Genomic DNA, 18485 nt, shown 5'->3' with positions numbered 1-18485 from the left:
TTCCATTAGTTTGGGAGTTGTATCTGTTTGCAAAATTTGTTACATATCTACACATATAAAAGACATAATATCAATTATTTGCATTGGCTGTAATCAGTATCCATAGCTAATAGTTCTCGAGTAGCTAAATAGCTAAAAGAAATGTTGATATTTCTAATTCATAAATGGAAAGGGGATAATGTAAAGCAAATAAAAGAAATACCTCTCTTACAGAGTATGATTGGGCAGGGAGGAAATAATTCTAAAAGAGAAAACCAAAACTTAATCCACACTCGGAAATAAAGTACATGTTAATATATATTTAGAAAATGTACAGTCAGCAGCACAAAGCTGATCACTAACAACTCTTTCATAAACTAGCCAGCTAATGTGTGTGGTGGGTTTTCTTGTCCTGTTCTCCAAGTGCTCTTTACTCCTGCAGCTGGATATTATATTGTGGGTTAGGTGTGGCCTTCAGTATTCACAAACAAGTTGCAAATGATAATAAGGGTGACAACACTTCCCAATTAGTCTTGCTGTGCACCTGAGGAAGACTGAGGGATGTGCCTCAGCGGCCTCACTGCAGGACAAGTCGAGATGCTGCAAATGAAGCAAAGGCTAAGTTGCACAGCACTGGGTTTGAGTCAGTTGTTCTGTCTTAGGCATACTGTAAAATGCCTCCTTGACCGTTAGCTTTTGGAGCAAGATGGACTGTGAGTGCTCCTGCTGCATTTCTGTGAGCAGGGCAGCCTTGGAAAGGGCAACATAAAAACATAAAACTATTGAGCTCATCAGCTTTGTCTTACCAGGCTACTCAATGAAACTAAGTAAAGTAAGAAATTAACAGTTGATGATTAGAATGTAGTTGTTTGTTAAAGCAAGTGAAGGTATGGTGTTGTGTGAAGCAGTGATGGTACTGCTTCATTTTAGGTATGCTATGCTTCATTTTATACAGCAAGTTTAAACAGGTTTAGGTCTTCATGCACCAGGTTGTGTTGTTAGACAATTCAGATTAAATCTTAAACCATACTTAGTTAACTTAGCAACATTAAGGTTCTTAAGGCTTCCCATTCCTATTCCTCTGTCTCTGCAACGTGCTTGAAAAATGTAACCTTGCACATTTTCATCTGAGGGAAAAAAAAATTGTTTGAGCCTTTGTAATTTTTCCATTAGTATCCCCGAGAGTCTCTTTACGAGTCTTCCTTCTGAGGTGGCTGAAATTAACTGAGTGCTGTCCAAAGACTGAAAACGTGCCAGATATTTTCTGCTGACTCATAAGAAATTCTGTGAATTCTTGTTCAAATAATCTAATGCGGTCATAGGATTTAGGGCAGGAAAACCAGGAACAATCTGTTGAACCAAGATAAAACTGATTCAACTTGAATGCAACAGGCAGACCTTGCAAATAGCGTAGGATGTGTTTCGGAATGTCTGTTATCTGGGCAATTTGGCCGTTACACCTTCTGGAAGCCTTGAAAAAGAAAGGTAGGGAGTAAAAAAGCGTTGAGGTGTGAGGGAATTGAAACCAAATACTGAATGGATGCTCTGGACTCACTGCAGCTTTGTGGTGGACGCTTTTTAGCAGGGTGCTTCAGGACATTTCTTTTACTTTTGTACATCGAGGTACCATGATGCAAGAGGCCTGAAGAGGCCTGCAAGAAGCCTGGGCTCTAAATTCTCCCCAGACAGCAGTAAACTGCAGATACACTCAGTGTAAGGGTGGAGTTAGCCTGCTTACTAATTATACGAGGACTTCAACGTCATCCCTTGCCTTTGCAGTGCTTTTTATTTAGACACTTTACAACCCCAGTGAACTTTTAAGTTAGATGGGTGCCGTCATTCCGGAGCTACTTTGTTACACATCTTTTTGGGCGAGCACGCACACCGCCCCGCCAGGCCCAGAGCCGCCGCCCACCCCAAGGGTCCCCTTTCTGCCGCAGCCCCGGCGGCCTTCACACCGCGCGGCCTCCGCCCGCCAGGGGGCGCTCGCGGCCCCCCTCCCCTCCGCCGCCTCTCTGCTCCCCTGTGCGCGCCGAGGAGCGGCCGGAGCCGCGCAGGTAGTGCGGCGCTGGGTTGTGGGGTCGGAGGTCGCTTCCGTCGGGCTGAGGGAGGAGCGGCGGCCGTCGGTGTGTCCGTGTGCGGGCAGCGGGAGCGGTAGGCCTCGCGAGAGCCAGACGGGAAGGGCGGCAGGCCCGCAGGCCGCGGGGCAGCGCTGAGGGGCGGCGGTGGCGCTGCTGGGGAACGGAGCGGAACAGAGCGGAGCGCGCTGAGGTGGGCGCTGTCGGGCGGGAGCGGGTGCGGCGACCCCGGCGGGAGTCGGCGGAACGGCCCTGCCCTGCTGTCCTGCCCTGCTGTCCTGCGGTGGTGCGGGAGGGAAAGCCGAAGGTGTGAGGTAAATGGAGCTCCAAGGTAATGCGTGTTTCTGCCAGAAGTGGGTTTTTTCAGCTGTCTTTAGAAGTGTCTTTGATGAAGGAATTACTGTTTTTAAGGGAAATGTGGTAGTTCTTATTTTTTTTTTTCCTAGACAACAGCAAAGCTTTTGTCAGCTGTCGCACAGAGCTGCTCCTGTGCTGAGGAGGCAGGGATAGCAGCGGAATGAAGGAGAGTGAGGAAGTAACTAGAGACAAACTGGGGGAGAATCATCGAGCCTGGGTATAAAGGGAGAGCATAACAAACATGAGTTATAACATAACATGAGTTATTTAGAGATCTGTCTTGAAAACAGACTTGAAAACAGTATTTTTAAGTGGCAAGTGGCTTGTTTGTAAGAGGAATTGCTATTGCTTGCTGCAGCAGGGAACTGAGCTTGGTGTTATCTGTAGATCTTAGATCTTTTTTTCCTTTTCTGTTTAATTTGTAAAATAGTTGATTAACAAGAGCTTGTTAAATGTATATTTTAAAAGAAAAATATTTGTAGTAATATTTGCTCTCTAGCAGAGTGTGTGACAGACAGAAAATTACACTGGCTAGTTGTTTTATTTTTGAGTTGAAAAGAAGGTATTAGGCAGTAAACTGAGATGAGATGACTGAAGCAAGGTACGTGCATCTGCTGCTTTCTTTCCAGAGGAATACTAGCTTGCCTTTGCAAAGGGGAACTATAAAAAGCCAGTTCAGACCTGCGTTTAGGGGTAGGTTTCTTCATAGTAGGTTTTGGTATCCCACATTTAGAGCTTCCTTATCGGCAAAAGAGAGGGATCTCAAAAGGTGCCTAAAGTTGTATGCATTCATGATCCATCTGTCCCAATTTCTGTTCTTGTGCAGTTCATTTCTGAATACATATGGCCTTGAAGTCCTCATCTGCAGCCCAGGAGCTGTGACACCCAGTCGTCCACAGAGTGAACTGTTAGTGGCTCTGCTTAGGATTCAGGTATGTTGGAATTCGGAGGGTTCTTTTCTCCTTCAGTAAGTCTGTTGGTTGCCTCCTTCGTGATCACACTCGTGCTCTGCTTCCAGATGCACCAATTAATGTGGACATAGTGTATTTTGGAGAGCATCTGTTTATACACGTTACGAAATACAAGATCCCTGATGTGTTCAGCTTTCTCTGAAGACTGTCCATAGTCACTCTGTCAGTGTAGATGACAGGATGACAGGCGTGCTTGAGTGCATGCATCTGTTGCACCAAGCTTCAGTTGTTGGTAATTATTTATTTTTAATTGAGATGCTGCTGTGGCATAAGTCAGATGGACAGATACTGAAACACTCAGGTTTGCTTTACTATTTAATGATGATGCTAAGTACGTATAGTACTGAAGAGTTCAAGTTTGTTTTGGATTTGCTTCACCATTTAAAGGAGATGTCCACTGGGTATGTTGGACCAAAGTTTCACTCTGATATCCTGCAGTACCTCACAGAAGCCGTATCTGTACTGCAGGACTTGGTCAATTGAAATTTTATCAGTAGAGTACAGGAAGGAGAAGCTGCTTGGAAGAGCAGTGTAGAGATACCAACTAAAACCTGAATCTAAGTGGACCAGAGCTGTAGAAACGCCAGCTTTGCCAGCAGCTGAATTTTTCACATCCAGGTAACACAGCTACATCAGCAGAATTTTGTCACACAAGCTTAACAGAAAAATTGTTCGTGTGTGTAGATGGCACATTGTTCAGCGTGCTCATGACCTTGCACAGCATCAGGTCAGCATAATGGGTTGGGGATAGAGAAATGGCAGCGTGTTTCAGGAAGGGCTTCTGATTTATTGTTTTCCCATGGGTGGTCATGAACACTTGGCCTTTCATCTTTGCCAGAGGAGTGCAGAGAGAGGTGTGCACCTCTGGTTTCTCTACCTGCATTTGTTTGGGACTGGTTCTACCTGAAGCTGGGTACCTTTTTAGAGGTATGCAATCTTTTAAGCCTTGTCAGCTTCCACTAAGGATTACAAAAGTAGCATTGTAGATTTACATGATGTGATTTATAAGGCTTTCTTGGATTTTCAGGAAGCATTTAAATAATTCCCTGGTAGAGGCTTTTAAGGATCCCAGTCACAGCGCAAAGAAGGTTTCTCACATGCAGATATAATTGAGTTGAAAAATCAGAAAGAGGCCAGAAATGAATTGCCAAACTGAGGAAGAGAACCGGATAGCAAAATATAATACAATGACACAGGAAATTCAGTGTAGCTGAATAATGTGGAGTGGTTTAGATAGGGTAAAAAGAATCCTGAGCCCCATATGAAATCTTGGGCTAAGTTATCTTGAGACAGAAGCTTTACCAGTACCAGTTGTCTTTTGTTTCTAGGTTCAGCAGAATATAACTCCTGTTGATTAACAGCAGTTGAGCTATCTCTTTCCCAGATTTCATAGTTCAAGTTTCAAAGCCATTTCACACCCTTCGAACCGTTGTTTGTTAAATTCTTGGTCAGTTCTAGCCTCTGTGCAGATCAGGAGCCAGAGGGTGGCCTCCTTGATGTTCTCCAAGCTTGCCAGTTATCCTTGAGCTTGGAGCCTGCTGTTCTGTCTGCCTCTAGGCCCTTCAGACACAAAGTTGTGCAGCTGCTGGCACTACAGGTTTGTCTGCATGGAGAAAATGTTGTACTCTGAGCATTCCGAAGTAGCTATTTCTGTAGAACCACAGCAGCAGATATTCATTAGAAATGCAGCCTGAATAGTGTTACCGTTCCATGTCACCAGAACGTTTAACACAGTCCAGCATGGCTCAGTTAATTCTTTAAAATCACGATGTGTTGATAGAGATTTCAAATCTTTGGAAGCTGTGAGTGTATCATTTATCCGTGCAGCTTTGATAAACTGATTTCCTGCGTGAAAATGAAAATTCAGAGCACAAGTGACAGTATCCGGAGCCATAGCAAGTGTCCTGCAGCTGATGTCATTGCTTGGCTTATCAGCCTCTGATTTCTGTGATTTTCTTCTGAGGAAATAAGGAAATGCCATAAAATCTAGGAAAAAACGGTCTGTGTGGATCCAGGGTTATCCATCACGCTGCTTACTTCAGTCAGTCCACGTGGTGGCAGCATTCTTCTAGACACAAATGGTGCTCATACTGTGAATGGTGTCTTGTTGCTCAGTTAGAGTTGTCTTCTTTTCCAGAAGACTGCTGCAAGATCTGCAGCAAATTTAAACGTGGACCCTTCTGTAGGAGTGGAACTGATTCTCAGGTTTGTTTAAAAAAGCAAACAAAAAAACAACCTGTAATGACCTTTGGGGTTTGTATGTTAGCACCCAGCGCTTTCCCAGCAGAACCAAAGAAGAATTTGAAGAAAGATTTGTGAAGAAGTTGATGAATCACTCACGTTGGTCATAATAAATAGCTTTGTATAAAAGCAAGTGCACCCAAACTGATGTCAGTGGTCAAGGAACTACTGAAGTTACTTTGCTGGTTCACGTGAGCCAGTTGAGGGGCTTAAAGTTACAGCCCATCTGTTTCTAACTGCTGTGAATTGCCTTTCTACCTAAATAGGTCTTTTGCAGAAGATAATCTGAGCAAGGTTCAGAAATAATTAGATGCATGTTTGGTAGAAGTGACACATGTAGTGCCACTGAATTGCCACTTAAGTCTAGAAAGGATAAAATGTCTGTGAATCTGCTTATCAACAGAAGTACTGAAAAAGAATGATCCCTTTCATGTCGTTCCCTTATTTTGTGTACATAAATATGCAGCAAATGCACTGTGTCATCTGGGGAAGCATTCTACAGCCTTGGATTGACATTTCAGGTCTTGTTTATTTTCTGTCTTTTAACAGTGACACGCTGCGATGAGCAAAGCTCTTTCTGTTGCCATTATCTGCTAATCCATAAAAAAAAAAGGTGCAGTGATAATCCTTTTCATAAAGTGCTCTGTAGGCTGTGTGTGCAAAGCACAGTGTGTGTGCATTGCACAGAATGGCACTATGTGTAAAGCAGGCATAATGCTGTACTGAGTCAGGGATGCTGCTTTTTGCAGCAGATCCGTATTAGTGGAGAAATAAAACTCTCATCCAGTTGGACTGAAGAGCAAAGTGTTCTTAGTAGAAGATACAGAGCTCTCAGTGGAAATTGTAGTAGATAATGGTGGTCTTTCCTAAGCAAAGACTGCAAATGAACTTACAGTTGAAGCAAAATACTCAAGCTGGAACATTTTTCATTCATTTAAAAGCTGGAGAGTTAGAGTTCAGCAAGCCACTGCCACTGGAGTCCTCTAAAAAGATCTTAGAGGAAGTTGTTTGCCGTGAGCAAGTTGGCAAATGTCATGTAATGTAAGACATGATGTGTTTGCTGAGACCCAGTGGGAAAGGTGTTATTTGTCCTTCATGTTACATTTCCATTTACTGTCAGTGACAGTTTCTCTGCTGATCACTTTATTGACACGTAGATTGTAGGTGTGTTTGTCGTAATATTGAGCAACAGCAACTGTTGTGCCATTTGACATTGTGCCATTGTTCTGAAGTGACAATTACTTCAGATTTTCTGAATGTTCTTGGACATGGGGTTGTTTTGCAGAACTGGTAAGGCGTGTAGCAGGGTGATTAATTACAGCTCGTCAAGTCCATTCATATTTTTGTGGTGAAGAGGCTGTCTCAAACAACGTAGCTCCTTCTTCTGGAGCTGTTTGGTAACTGTTGAACGTAATGAGAAGGCCGAGACCAAACCATACACTTACTGTAGAAATAAAGCCATCCACGGTTAGTGCAAATCGAGTAGTTTCAGCAGTAACAAGACTTGCCTTTGGTTCTGCCTTTTGAATTGCTCATGTTAACCCCTGGCTTCTGCCTCCACAGGTTGGAGCGTGCTGTGCAGTGGGTCAGTGTGTAACACTGAGGTACAGCTGTATGCGGTGCAGCAGCAGACTGACTGCTAACAAGTGACAGTAAATTATTCTGACATCATCACTAAGTATAAGTGTTCCTTTGGGAAACAGAGCAGTCCTCATCCTGTGCTAAGCCACATGGGTCGCTGAAGAAGTAGCTAACAGCAAGCTTGTAGGAAGACTTATTAGAAGTATCCTGTGCTCAATCAATATCAGTGTTGTATAAACTTATAAACTTAGGGGAAATGTGTTCTTATAGTATGCTTTTCTAATAGAGTTCTTGTTTGAGAGGATACCTTTGAATTTACTTTTTTCCTCAGGGCCAATTTCCTGTCTCAGGACGAGGTTTTTAACAATGAACCTTTTTTCCTTTTTGTGGAAGGATAATGTAGAAGATTGTATCTGAAAATAGATTTTCAGAAGGCAGTGATGCATTTTTAGAAGTAGCCATTTACTGAACCAAATTAATTGAACTCCAGCAGTGATGTGTAGGGACATTCAGAATGGTCGTTTTGCAGTATTTCAGAGTCTCCTTGCTCACTAACGCAAGTCCCTTTGTGATGTGAGTGCATAGGGGGAGGTGTGCCAGCTTTCACGTAGGTTCAGCCTTGTTTTCTGATTCACCTTCAGAAGCAATTTAAAGAGAATCACGCTTCGGATTTTTTTCTAAGCCTACTTAATTAGATCTTCACAGCAGGATTTTTTTTTTTATTACTATTCTTTCTGTCTGTGAAATAGAACCATATCATATCACAGAATCACAGAATGGCCTGGGATGAAAAGGACCACAGTGATCATCGAGTTTCAACCCCCCTGCTATGTGCAGGGTCGCCAACCACCAGACCAGGCTGCCCAGAGCCACATCCAGCCTGGCCTTGAATGCCTCCAGGGATGGGGCATCCACAACCTCCTTGGGCAACCTGTTCCAGTGCGACACCACCCTCTGTGTGAAAAACTTCCTCCTACTATCTAACCTAAACCTCCCCTGTCTCAGTTCAAGACCATTCCCCCTTGTCCCATCACTACCCACCCTTGTAAACAGCTGTTTACTGAGCTTTCACTTCAGTCTTCTGCTCTTCAGTGATGAATTCTTAAATACTGTACTAATAATAAAATCTGCATCGGAAATATTTTCAGTTGCACTTCCTGATCCCTGTGAATCCTTGTGCTTTCTTTCCTGAGAAGTGGTGAGGGTATTTCTGGTGTTACTATTAGCTCGTGTTTAATCAGGGTTGTGTGTGAAATGACAGGAAATTCTGCAGGGCTTTACCAGACCTACACATCTGGTATGAAAATATGAACATGAGCTCCATTTAGCAGAGTGTGCCATACTGTTTCTCAAATAGCATATTTTTCTTCCAGTGTAATATTCTGTTGTTGATATACATTGGGCCTTTTTTATTGAAGAGGTTTAAGCACTCAAATACTACATTATAAGCAAGCCATGATCTTTTTATCAAGTACAAGTTGAGTTTTGTGCTGTTGATATGCTGTTAACATGCTGATCATTTGAGGTTTCTGTGTTATTTGTGGTCTTGCATTAGGGAAGATTTAGTGCAGAAAGTTAAGGTGTCAGCCACACCATGCAGAAATCTGACTCAGGGCCTGACATTTTTCTGAGCAGGGGTTGGGCTGGCAGAGTTGAAAAAGCATTCTGATCTCGTTTATGATTTGAGTGGAAAGTGGACAAAGACAATTGAAATCGCTGTCAGTTGGCAGTGCTGGCTTTGCACCCACCAAGGTTTGTAACAGACTCATTGAAAATACAAGCGTGATGTCCTTGCTTTCCGTGTAGGGTTTTAAGAAACCTGCTAGCAGATGCTAGCCTTACGTGAAATGTGTTATGCTGTATCAGTGAACTTGCTTTTTGCTACTGGAAGTAATTGTGGGAAAGTGCGCTCGAGTCAGTGATGTACCAACACATGCTTAAAAACATACTTGCAGCCCAGCAGAATGTCCTCTGCCTCAAATCATTCCTTATACAGATAGCAGCACATAGCAGTTATTCCCATTGCTTTCACTTCTGTGGCTAAGATAGGAAAAAAGTTGTGCATTCCTGCACAGGGAAACTGGGTGTTGTTGATACATGTAGTGGAGCTTGTCCAAATAGGAAATGCAGAGGAGAGCAGTTTAATCTAATGACCTCAACAGTCCCAATACTGCTATTCAAACCAGTGCATAAACATTAGATATTGTCCTGTGGGTGCTTTGATCTTGAGTGTGATCAAAAATATGGGGGAAAAGCTATAAAATACAGACTTCATAATTGTCTCATTTTCTTGAGAGTTCAAGATTGAATTCTTTGGCTACTGGCCACGTTTCCATTCTCATGGCTGAATGGGTGCACCAACGTAGAAGAATACCTTGTATAGATGAGAAAATTGAAACCTGCATATAGCAGTCTTATAAGAGGTCTGTAGAGTTAATCAGGACACAGCTACAACCTTACCCCCAAATACAAACCTTGATCAAGAGAGAGAGATACTATTTCATGTGTAATGTCAGTTTCCATTCAGACTTTATCTGCTTAAAATTCTTTTTCTTCCTGTCACTTGAACCATGTTGTGGTTGTATGGAATCTTCTAAGAATTTTACTGATTCATATGTTGTTTTTTTTTGCCTTCCTTCTGAGGCAATGCAGAACTTTGCTGTCCACTCCCTGCACGCACAGTGGTATCATCCTCTTGCATAGCCCTTCTTTTGTCTTCCTTCTTGTTTTCAAGTAATCTTCTCTGTGTTCCATAAGTCTGCTGTGTCATCAAACCCTCATTATTTGAATTATCCTTAAAATACCCTTTTGCAAAATTTCAATCATGCTTCGTGAAGTATGAATCCACTTTGAAATATATCTTCCTGACGCAGCAAAGGAATTCATCCTTCATCTAATATGAATCTGAAGGAACTAGATTTGTGCTTCTCCTTAGTGCACTTTTGGCTGAACACGCAACAACCCCACTCCATTTTATAATTGCCCACCTCATACCTATTTTCAGTTTTCACTTCCTTTGCTCAGTAGTTTTTTATCCATGGCACCATAAGAACGATTTGCTGCAAAGTGTTGAAAACTGTATATCTTGCAGAGAATAGGGGTTAGTATTTCTAGCAGTCAAGTGTTTTCAGCAGCTGGTTGTACATCAAAGTTCAAATGGAGATGGTGGAAGCGCCCCTGGAGAGGCTCTGCTTATACATAGTTGGTAAGAATTGCACTTACTGTCACTGTATCTGTTACTTGAATTGTTTGTAGCCACCCGGTTTATGAAAAGTAGTTCTCTCTTCTTTGAGTCTTGACCTATGGTGTAGTATACTTCAATATCAATTCTACTACGTGTGATATTTTCTCAGGGAAGAGGTACTCACCTCTCTTGGTGGCATTGATTTTATTAGTTCTCTGTAATAGGAAGGCTGTGCTACAGTCCCCAGAGGTATGAGTAGAAGAGCTCTTTCCATATTAACAGGAGGGAATGCAGCACATGAAATTAATACATAGGACAGGAAGATTTCAGAGTTGGCTCCTGAGCTGGATTGCATTTTGGTTCAGCACAGTCTGACGTGTTTGCATTGTACTTATTTGTCAGGCTTCAACAGCACTTTTCCCACCTTTTCTTGCAGGTTTGCCCTCCACTCCAGACACAGTCAGAACCATGTCCTACGTTTTTGTAAACGATTCTTCCCAGACAAATGTGCCTCTGCTGCAGGCTTGCATCGATGGAGATTTTAACTATTCCAAACGCCTGTTAGAGAGTGGTTTTGACCCAAATATTCGTGACAGCCGGGGCCGGACCGGCCTTCATCTTGCTGCAGCCAGAGGAAATGTAGACATCTGTCAACTCTTACACAAATTTGGTGCTGACCTACTAGCCACTGATTATCAAGGTAATACAGCCCTTCACCTGTGTGGGCATGTGGATACCATCCAGTTCCTAGTTTCTAATGGACTTAAAATTGATATTTGGTAAGTTGCTTTTTCTGGTTGGCTTTTTTTTTTGTTAGAAGCACGTGCTTTATAATGTATTAGTGTTCATCTCTAGAACATTGTATACAAATCTGCTGTTGCTGAAATACTGTATTTAGTGCAGTTCAACTCCATACGATATCACTCAATAAAAGAAGAAAATAAAAAGGCAGGAAAACAATAAGAGGCCACTTCTGCTGATCAAGTGCAGCAAGCAAAGCAAATAAAAATAGCAGCTGCTGGTGTGGGCTGCTGTATCTAATTCTGCCTCTGAGATGACACTGCTATCCTGGTTTGGCCAGACAGCTAGGTGTGGGTGGTTGGCACCAAAAAAGAAAATCACATTGACTACTTTAAAAGGATTTTCTCCACCACAGTGCTTTTGTGTTAATTGTTGCACTGTATAAGACAAAGAAAATACAGTATATGTGTGTGTCAGTTCATTCCCGTACTCCTTTGGTGACAATGCTGCTTTTCAGTGTTTTCCCACTCCCTCAAAGTCTGTGACTCACTCCTTTTAAATATTGTATATTCTTTCCCTCTGGCTTTCAGCAGCTGTCAGATGCCAGTGCTCAGATGCAGGCTCTCAAGCTACAAATAACCAGCTATTCCATTGCAGTAACTGACTTATTTTGTTTGTGGGACTTTCTGCACTGTCACAATGCATGCAAAATATTTGAAACTTCAGACTGTTTTCACTTTTGTTTTTGTTTTGTTTTCTAATCTGTTTCCTTTTCACTTGTCCCCCATTGATGCTTTCATCCCAGCTAAAGGAGTTACTGGCAGACCAGATTCTTCAAGGGCTGTGTTTTCTTTTTCTTACCTCAAGCAACTCTGATGAAAATCCCTAACCTGAAGGCAGCTCCAGTCCTATTCAGTATTATTTTAAAAGTAGCAGAGGGATCATCTGTATTTTATTTCATTTTTGCCCGATGTCCTCATACCCACATGGAAAAAGGAACTATAAAGAAGCGGATTGCACAACTTCTCGAAATCAAGCTTAACCTCAAACACTGCTGTAAATCTACTCTTTTTTGTTATAACACCCAGAGATTCCAATTAAATTAGAACTCTGGAAAATTTGATTTTACATGTGGGAAAAGGAGTTGTGCTATTTCAAGCCTAAATATACTGGTATTCTTCTGTAGTCATTTATGGTATCACTTTTATAGACAGGAATTGCTTACAGTCTTGTATAACAAAACAGTTCTGAGCACTAAATTTTACATTGTGTGTTATGCTAAGATGTCTTGTATCAAATCTCTACTTGAAGAGTTTCTTTTCTTCTCGTGTCCTTTTGTGGCATTATTTAGCAATCACCAAGGTGCAACACCACTCGTTCTTGCAAAACGAAGGGGTGTAAATAAGGACGTGATCAGACTGCTGGAATCTTTAGAGGAGCAAGAGGTGAAAGGATTTAACAGAGGAGCCCACTCAAAGCTGGAAACAATGCAAACTGCTGAAAGCGAAAGGTATTCACGAGACAAAAAAGAGATACCGGGAGAAATAATTATGTATCTATAAATTTGTCTTTATTAGTACCTGTTTATTGCTTTTAGATTGCTATGAGTTGGCTTGCTTCTTTGTTCCTCAAAGCGGAAAGTATCAGGTTTGGCCTGATCCTGTCTGACCAAAGCCAAGTGAAGTTTTAGAATATGGAAAAACCTCTCAGTAGATGAAATGTAAGGAAAAGAAAGAACTCTCTCTAATGGAGATTCTCGTTGTAAAGTTGTAATTTTTTTTTAAATTTAAATAACAACCCATTTTCTGTTATAATCTCAAACAATAAGCATTGTACCATTTATCATAAAGCCAAAGAGAATATGGGGGAAAGTGAGAAATGGCAGTAGCACACATGGACCTACCTCACTTTCATTAAGATGGGTTGTCTGTATGAAGAAAGGGCAGCAGGCTTTTCCTCTGTCTAAACTTGAGTGAAGGCTTTGATACAGTGCTTTAATGCAATTTCTCTTGGTAGTAGTTCAGGGAAAGATGGCGAATAAATGAGTTGTGCGGTGGACCAACAGGTGGTTAAAAGAGAGCTGGTGATTTCAGGAAAGCAGCTCACAATTTCAGGGAACACACTGGGTGAGAGGGAAGAGAGCAGTCAGTTCCTAAAGGTCTAGTTCTGGGACTGGGCATACCTAACACTTTCATCAGTGATTCTGACATAGAAAGAAGGACCTTACTGATGCTAAGAAGTGGGACGCAGGCAGCTCAGAGGATAGTTAGGATGCCACAGGAAAAAAACTTGACAAGGGGAAAGAAATTGGAGCCCACTGATCAGAGAAACTTTTTAAGCCCTGAGCTACAAAATTGAATATTTACTGCCAAAATTGCTTTGGTATAAAATACTGGACTTTCTGCCTGTTATCTTTCTGACTTAGTAAATTTTACTGGAAGTTGTTTAGTCCATATGTCACTTCTGTCTGACTTTGTGTCAAAAGCTCAGTCGCATCTAAATGACGATTCTTGATTTGAAAGTGTCTCTTTAATGAGCATAGCTTCCTTTCTGTTATTTGACCTTCATAAATGTTATATTGTTTGGTTTGGCAAGGAACTCAGCAGTTCTCCTTGGGGAGAGGCACAGACATATAAACAGTGCGTTACCCAGCTTGTTTGTGAACGTATTTAACATGTCTGAAATATGTTATATTTAGAGTAACAAATAACAGATGCCTGCAGCAGTAAAAGGAAGTGAGCTTGTATGCTGTTTGCTTTGTAAATAAATAATGTCTTTGTAACAGTTGGCTTTTCAGACTGCCACGGTTTCACTCCTCCCCCTCTGTATTTTTTTTTTTTTCACAATTTAGATGAATTTTGCTCAGATGAGTGACTTCTGTCCTCCTCGCTCCCTCCTCCTTACGTTATCTACCAACCTACTGAAAAATAATGGTTACTTTTTCTGCGTACCGTGAGCTTCACTTTTGAGCAGCAGTCTCTGATTTCACATTGCTCTGGTTGTTTTGCAAACGGTTGCTGCTGGTCTGGAAGCAGAGGCCAAAACTTAGTTCCCAGATCAAATTTCTCTTCTCTTGCTTTGCCCTCCCCCTGTGCTGTCAGGAGGCAGAGCTCACCTCTGTGTGTCAGCACAGGTGACCTGTCCCTCCGCGCTGCCCGACGTGACTGACAGTCATGCCCACAAGTACAGCCAGAGGTGAATTTCCATATCATGCCGAAACAGAAAAGAACATCCACCTGAGCTCTGTGATGTGGACCCTTCCGTAGGATGCTTTGCTGCAATACTATTGCTTAAGCAGATGTGATTTGTCGTAAGAAAAAAATGTCTTGAATACCATTACTTTTAATTGGGTTGCTACCTAAAATATCAAAAATGTTTTCTATGTCCCCTTTTCTATTTAATGAGCAAGCATGTGATCTTTTCACTTGAATCACATTGCAGCTTTAACCTCTGTGTGGTTATGTATTAACTAGTTCATACTTAGTGAGCGAGTAGCTGTGTCTTATGCCAGTGGCTGTCTTCTAATAAAGTCTTTGTTTTGCTTAGGAAATCATGAGCAAGGAAGATGACTAAATCCTGTAGCTATGGACAAGCTACAATAGCTTTACAGCAATCTAAATACTTTAGAAGCAGAAAAGGCAAGCTGTTTAATATGCAATTTCTGAAATTTTCTGCACATCACGCTGCGATGCTTCAGTAAGCTATGGGAGCTGAGGTTAATTATTCTTCTGTGGCTGTACTTCCTAAGAAGAAAGAAAAACATACGGATAGTGTGAAATTTTTCCACGGCGTAATCTTGGAAGAGCGATTCATAAATGAGACCTTTATCTCCAATAGCACAACTGGTGAACAGTAGCACTTATACAATTAGTTTCGATTTGGAAATTACTTTTCCATGTAAGGTTTTCTGTTATTATCAGTGTAAGAGATACGTAGGAATATGGTAAGTGAAAGCAATTAGACGAGAGAAAGAAGTGTTTTTCTTTTCTGCTTCCCTTCTGCTGTGATTTCACTGGGAACGCAGTTTCACCGTTGGCTTTGTGTGCTTGTCAAAGCATGATTCTCTAAACACCCGTGTGTGTAATTTCACTCAAGCGAGGAGCAGTAGGGCTGTACCGACAACTGGAATGATACGTAAGTGAAATAAATTGATGAGAGAATTTTTATAGACCGATTGTGAAACCAGCAAAGTGGGGAGGATACAAAAAGCCAGGCGGTATTTGAAACAACTCACGTTTTTTTTCTGAAGATGATTGGTGGCCAGGATGACTGTAGCATTCTAATTCTTCTCGTTTAACAGTGAGAGTCGCAGTCTCTAATTTGTAGTCTGACAATTTAAAGGAACCTGATGAATTGGGGGTGGAATGTGAAAACAAACAGTCAGAGCAACTGCTGAGAATCGTGTGGCAAAAAACACAGCAGTGCTAACTTGTCTGGAAGATCAGAAAGTTTGGGGTTGGCTTATTTTTTTCCAAATCTATTATTTTCTGTGGTATTTTTAAGCTAGAGGAGAGGCCTCTCACAGAGAAACACAGAGGAGTAATAAAGATCACCACATAGTTTGGAATCTAAATGATGTTGGTTAAAGTCGCCATTTCATTTGGCAGAACGTACTTTGAAATCGTAATTTCTTGTTCTGTTAGCAAGAGCTGTGCCCCTTGAGGTTTTATCTTATGCTCCATTAAATTCACAAAGCCATGCTTAGTGGGAATTACGAGCATTGACTTTCGAAGGCTTCTTAGGTGGCCAGCCTGCCAGCTCAGCGCAGCCGTGCAGATAGAAGTACTGCTCTCTTTACCCTGGTTAGTAAAACATCCTTTCACTTACACTAAGTTTAGAGTTGAGGAGTCTTTTCCTGATCTGCTTTGTCTTGATTTAGCAGGGGCAATGCTATAAATCTGCAGGTGGCTTTAGTTTTTAATTTAGAATGTTTTGGTTGCTCTGAGTAGGATTACTGTCTTACTTAAAGGTGTGTTCTTTTCCTCTGATTTATTTTTAACTTTAATCCTTTGTAGTGCAATGGAAAGCCATTCTCTCCTTAATCCAAACCTACAGCAAGGGGAAGGAGTTCTTTCCAGTTTCCGCACGACGTGGCAAGAGTTTGTGGAAGACCTGGGCTTCTGGAGAGTGCTGCTCCTGATCATTGTCATTGCTCTTCTCTCTCTTGGAATAGCATACTATGTCAGTGGGGTGCTTCCTTTTGTAGAAAATCAGCCTGAGCTGGTGCACTGAAGCAAGTGGAAAGAAGTGCGCTGTGCTTTTCCATGTTGTAATCTTATTTTGAGCTTCGTGGAATTTTTCCCTCGGTGCAGACAGTGGCAGCTGTACATACTGTTTGCTTTTTATCCCTACTATTAACCCCTCTGAAAGAGAGATTAATTCATTTCAAGTAAAACACTAAATTCTAAAGCATTCCGAAGCTACCTCTGTCACCTCGACTTGGAAGCAACATGTAGAGGTAATCCTCTCTGCTGATAAACTGTGACTAGAAGAGATCTTTTATAATGAATATAACATTCTTGAGCATGAATTGTGTAACCTAGTACACAACCAAATTTGATACATATTCCATAAGAAGAGAGGTAAATCTGTTGTTGCATAACATTGTGTGTTTAAGTTGAAAGAAAAAAGTATTTTAAAAGCCCTCTACAAATCTGAATAACATAATAATGCATTCTGATATATAGACAGTACTGAGCTCTGTGTTCATAGTTCTTTTAGTGCTTCCCCACAGTTTCTCATCTGTTAGTTTATAAAAAGATTAGAAACAGTTCCGATCTTACTACATCTTCTCTGTATAGATCACTCCTTTATTTATTAGGTTAATGTGATGTTTCTTCCCCAGATGAATTTTATGTTAATATCTGCTTGAAGTGAATTTTGTAGAACTAAAGCTTTTGTAGTGCTTTAGAAGTAAAATTGTTCGGCCTTCAGGGTGAGGAATTTGCCTTTGTGCCCCAAAGTTACTAAGCAAACCTTTCTTTGTCAGGATGGACTGAAAGTGATGTAGGTGTTCTGCTTTGTACATAGCAGTTCTGTAAGGCCATCGTCTCTGTGAAACATGTCATGAAGGATAACTTCTTTTCCTCCTAAGGACCACATGGAACCGTGCAATTGTATCATTTTCATGTTTGTGGAAAGGACTTGATTGACTAGAATTCCTTCCTAGAATTACTTTCTGTTTCAGTTGTTTGCAGATTGCACTTAGAGGCTTATGAAGTATTTTCTGAGCATGTGGAATAAAAATAATTAAAAAATTAATACTTAGGAATATGGTATGAAATGATATCCTGTCCCGTTCTGTACGTAAGCTGTGAAATCCTTTGTAAATAACCCAAAGATATGAATCAATTGCATACTCTTCTCTGAAGGCCAGGATGATACCACGCAGTAGTTGTAGGTTTTCTCTTTCCAAGCTGATAAGATGTGTAACTCACTTAGTTGCATTCAAAACCTCCAAAAAATTGAACTCTGTAAACCTAATGGATGTTGATTTTTATTTTACCACTCCAAAATTGTTGTTAAATAACATCAAACATTTATAAGATTATAAATTGCAGCGAGTATTGCTAGAAGTACTTACAGCCCTCTGTTCTGCTACCGTGTACGTTTTCCCTTCTTGTTTAGAAGGTTATAGTCTTTGTTTTGGTGTGTGACATGGGCTTCACTAAGATGGGGCCCATTCTAAATTGCATTTTGATCTCATTTCTTAAGCCAGAGGTTAATGAAACAGTACTTTCCTAGCAGTTGCAAAAACTACAGAAGTTACAAAAGGAAAACCTCTTAAAACAAAAAGGAAACCACCACCAACAAAGCAGCATTCTCTTTGTCTGAATATTTCAATTACAGTGCATCTGTTGATGAACAGAGAAATGTAGAATCATATCTAAATCATAGTTACTTTTCTGGATTACTGCATTTCTGTTAATGGTACAGTGTATCTTGAATAATACTGCCTTTCAGTATATAGTCCCTGCATAATTTGTAATTGTATTCTCAGTATGGGTGAATGCCATAAATAAATATACGTTGTAAATATGTTTTGGTTTATTATTGCATTAGTGCAGTGGTAATGATGTGACCCTGTTTTAGGGCTTTTTATTTTGCATTGATAGTAAGCATTTCAGAAGCTGGAAGATTCTGCTCCTGAGAAATGGAAGCCATGCTGTTGGCTTCAGTGAGGTTTTAAAATGCAGATTGTTTAGATTTGCCTGCTTTATTTTCAGTGTTGTTTTTACGTTGTGCTGTTTATTACCTAAGATTTCAGGTATTGAATAAGTCATCTAAAGGCCCTCCGAGATTTAAGACTACCTATGAGGGGATACAAAATATAACCAAGAAAAGCAAGTTTGA

The 18485-nt window shown here is 41.0% G+C and overlaps 1 protein-coding gene across 7 annotated transcripts; it reads left to right on the top strand.

Annotated features, from left to right (window-relative positions):
* Positions 1 to 1998: 1998 nt before the first annotated feature.
* Positions 1999 to 18170, top strand: ANKRD46 (ankyrin repeat domain 46). Of its 7 annotated transcripts, none has more exons than XM_046937960.1 (6): positions 1999 to 2036; positions 2504 to 2631; positions 3241 to 3346; positions 10828 to 11170; positions 12484 to 12642; positions 16148 to 18170. In XM_046937960.1, exons 4-6 carry the CDS (start codon positions 10860 to 10862, stop codon positions 16362 to 16364), a joined length of 687 nt encoding a protein of 228 aa, XP_046793916.1. In that variant the 5' UTR covers positions 1999 to 2036; positions 2504 to 2631; positions 3241 to 3346; positions 10828 to 10859; the 3' UTR covers positions 16365 to 18170. The 7 variants fall into 7 exon arrangements, with proteins under 7 accessions (XP_046793916.1, XP_015138458.1, XP_040552304.1 ...); XM_040696370.2 differs by having other exon boundaries at positions 2009 to 2133; XM_015282972.4 differs by lacking the exon at positions 2504 to 2631.
* The last annotated feature ends 315 nt before the right edge of the window (positions 18171 to 18485 follow it).

The sequence above is a fragment of the Gallus gallus genome, chromosome 2 (genome assembly GCF_016699485.2).
Source record: "Gallus gallus isolate bGalGal1 chromosome 2, bGalGal1.mat.broiler.GRCg7b, whole genome shotgun sequence".
NCBI lineage: Eukaryota > Metazoa > Chordata > Aves > Galliformes > Phasianidae > Gallus > Gallus gallus.
Note: the sequence above shows the minus strand (reverse complement) of the source record. Positions and strands in the feature narration are given on the sequence as shown.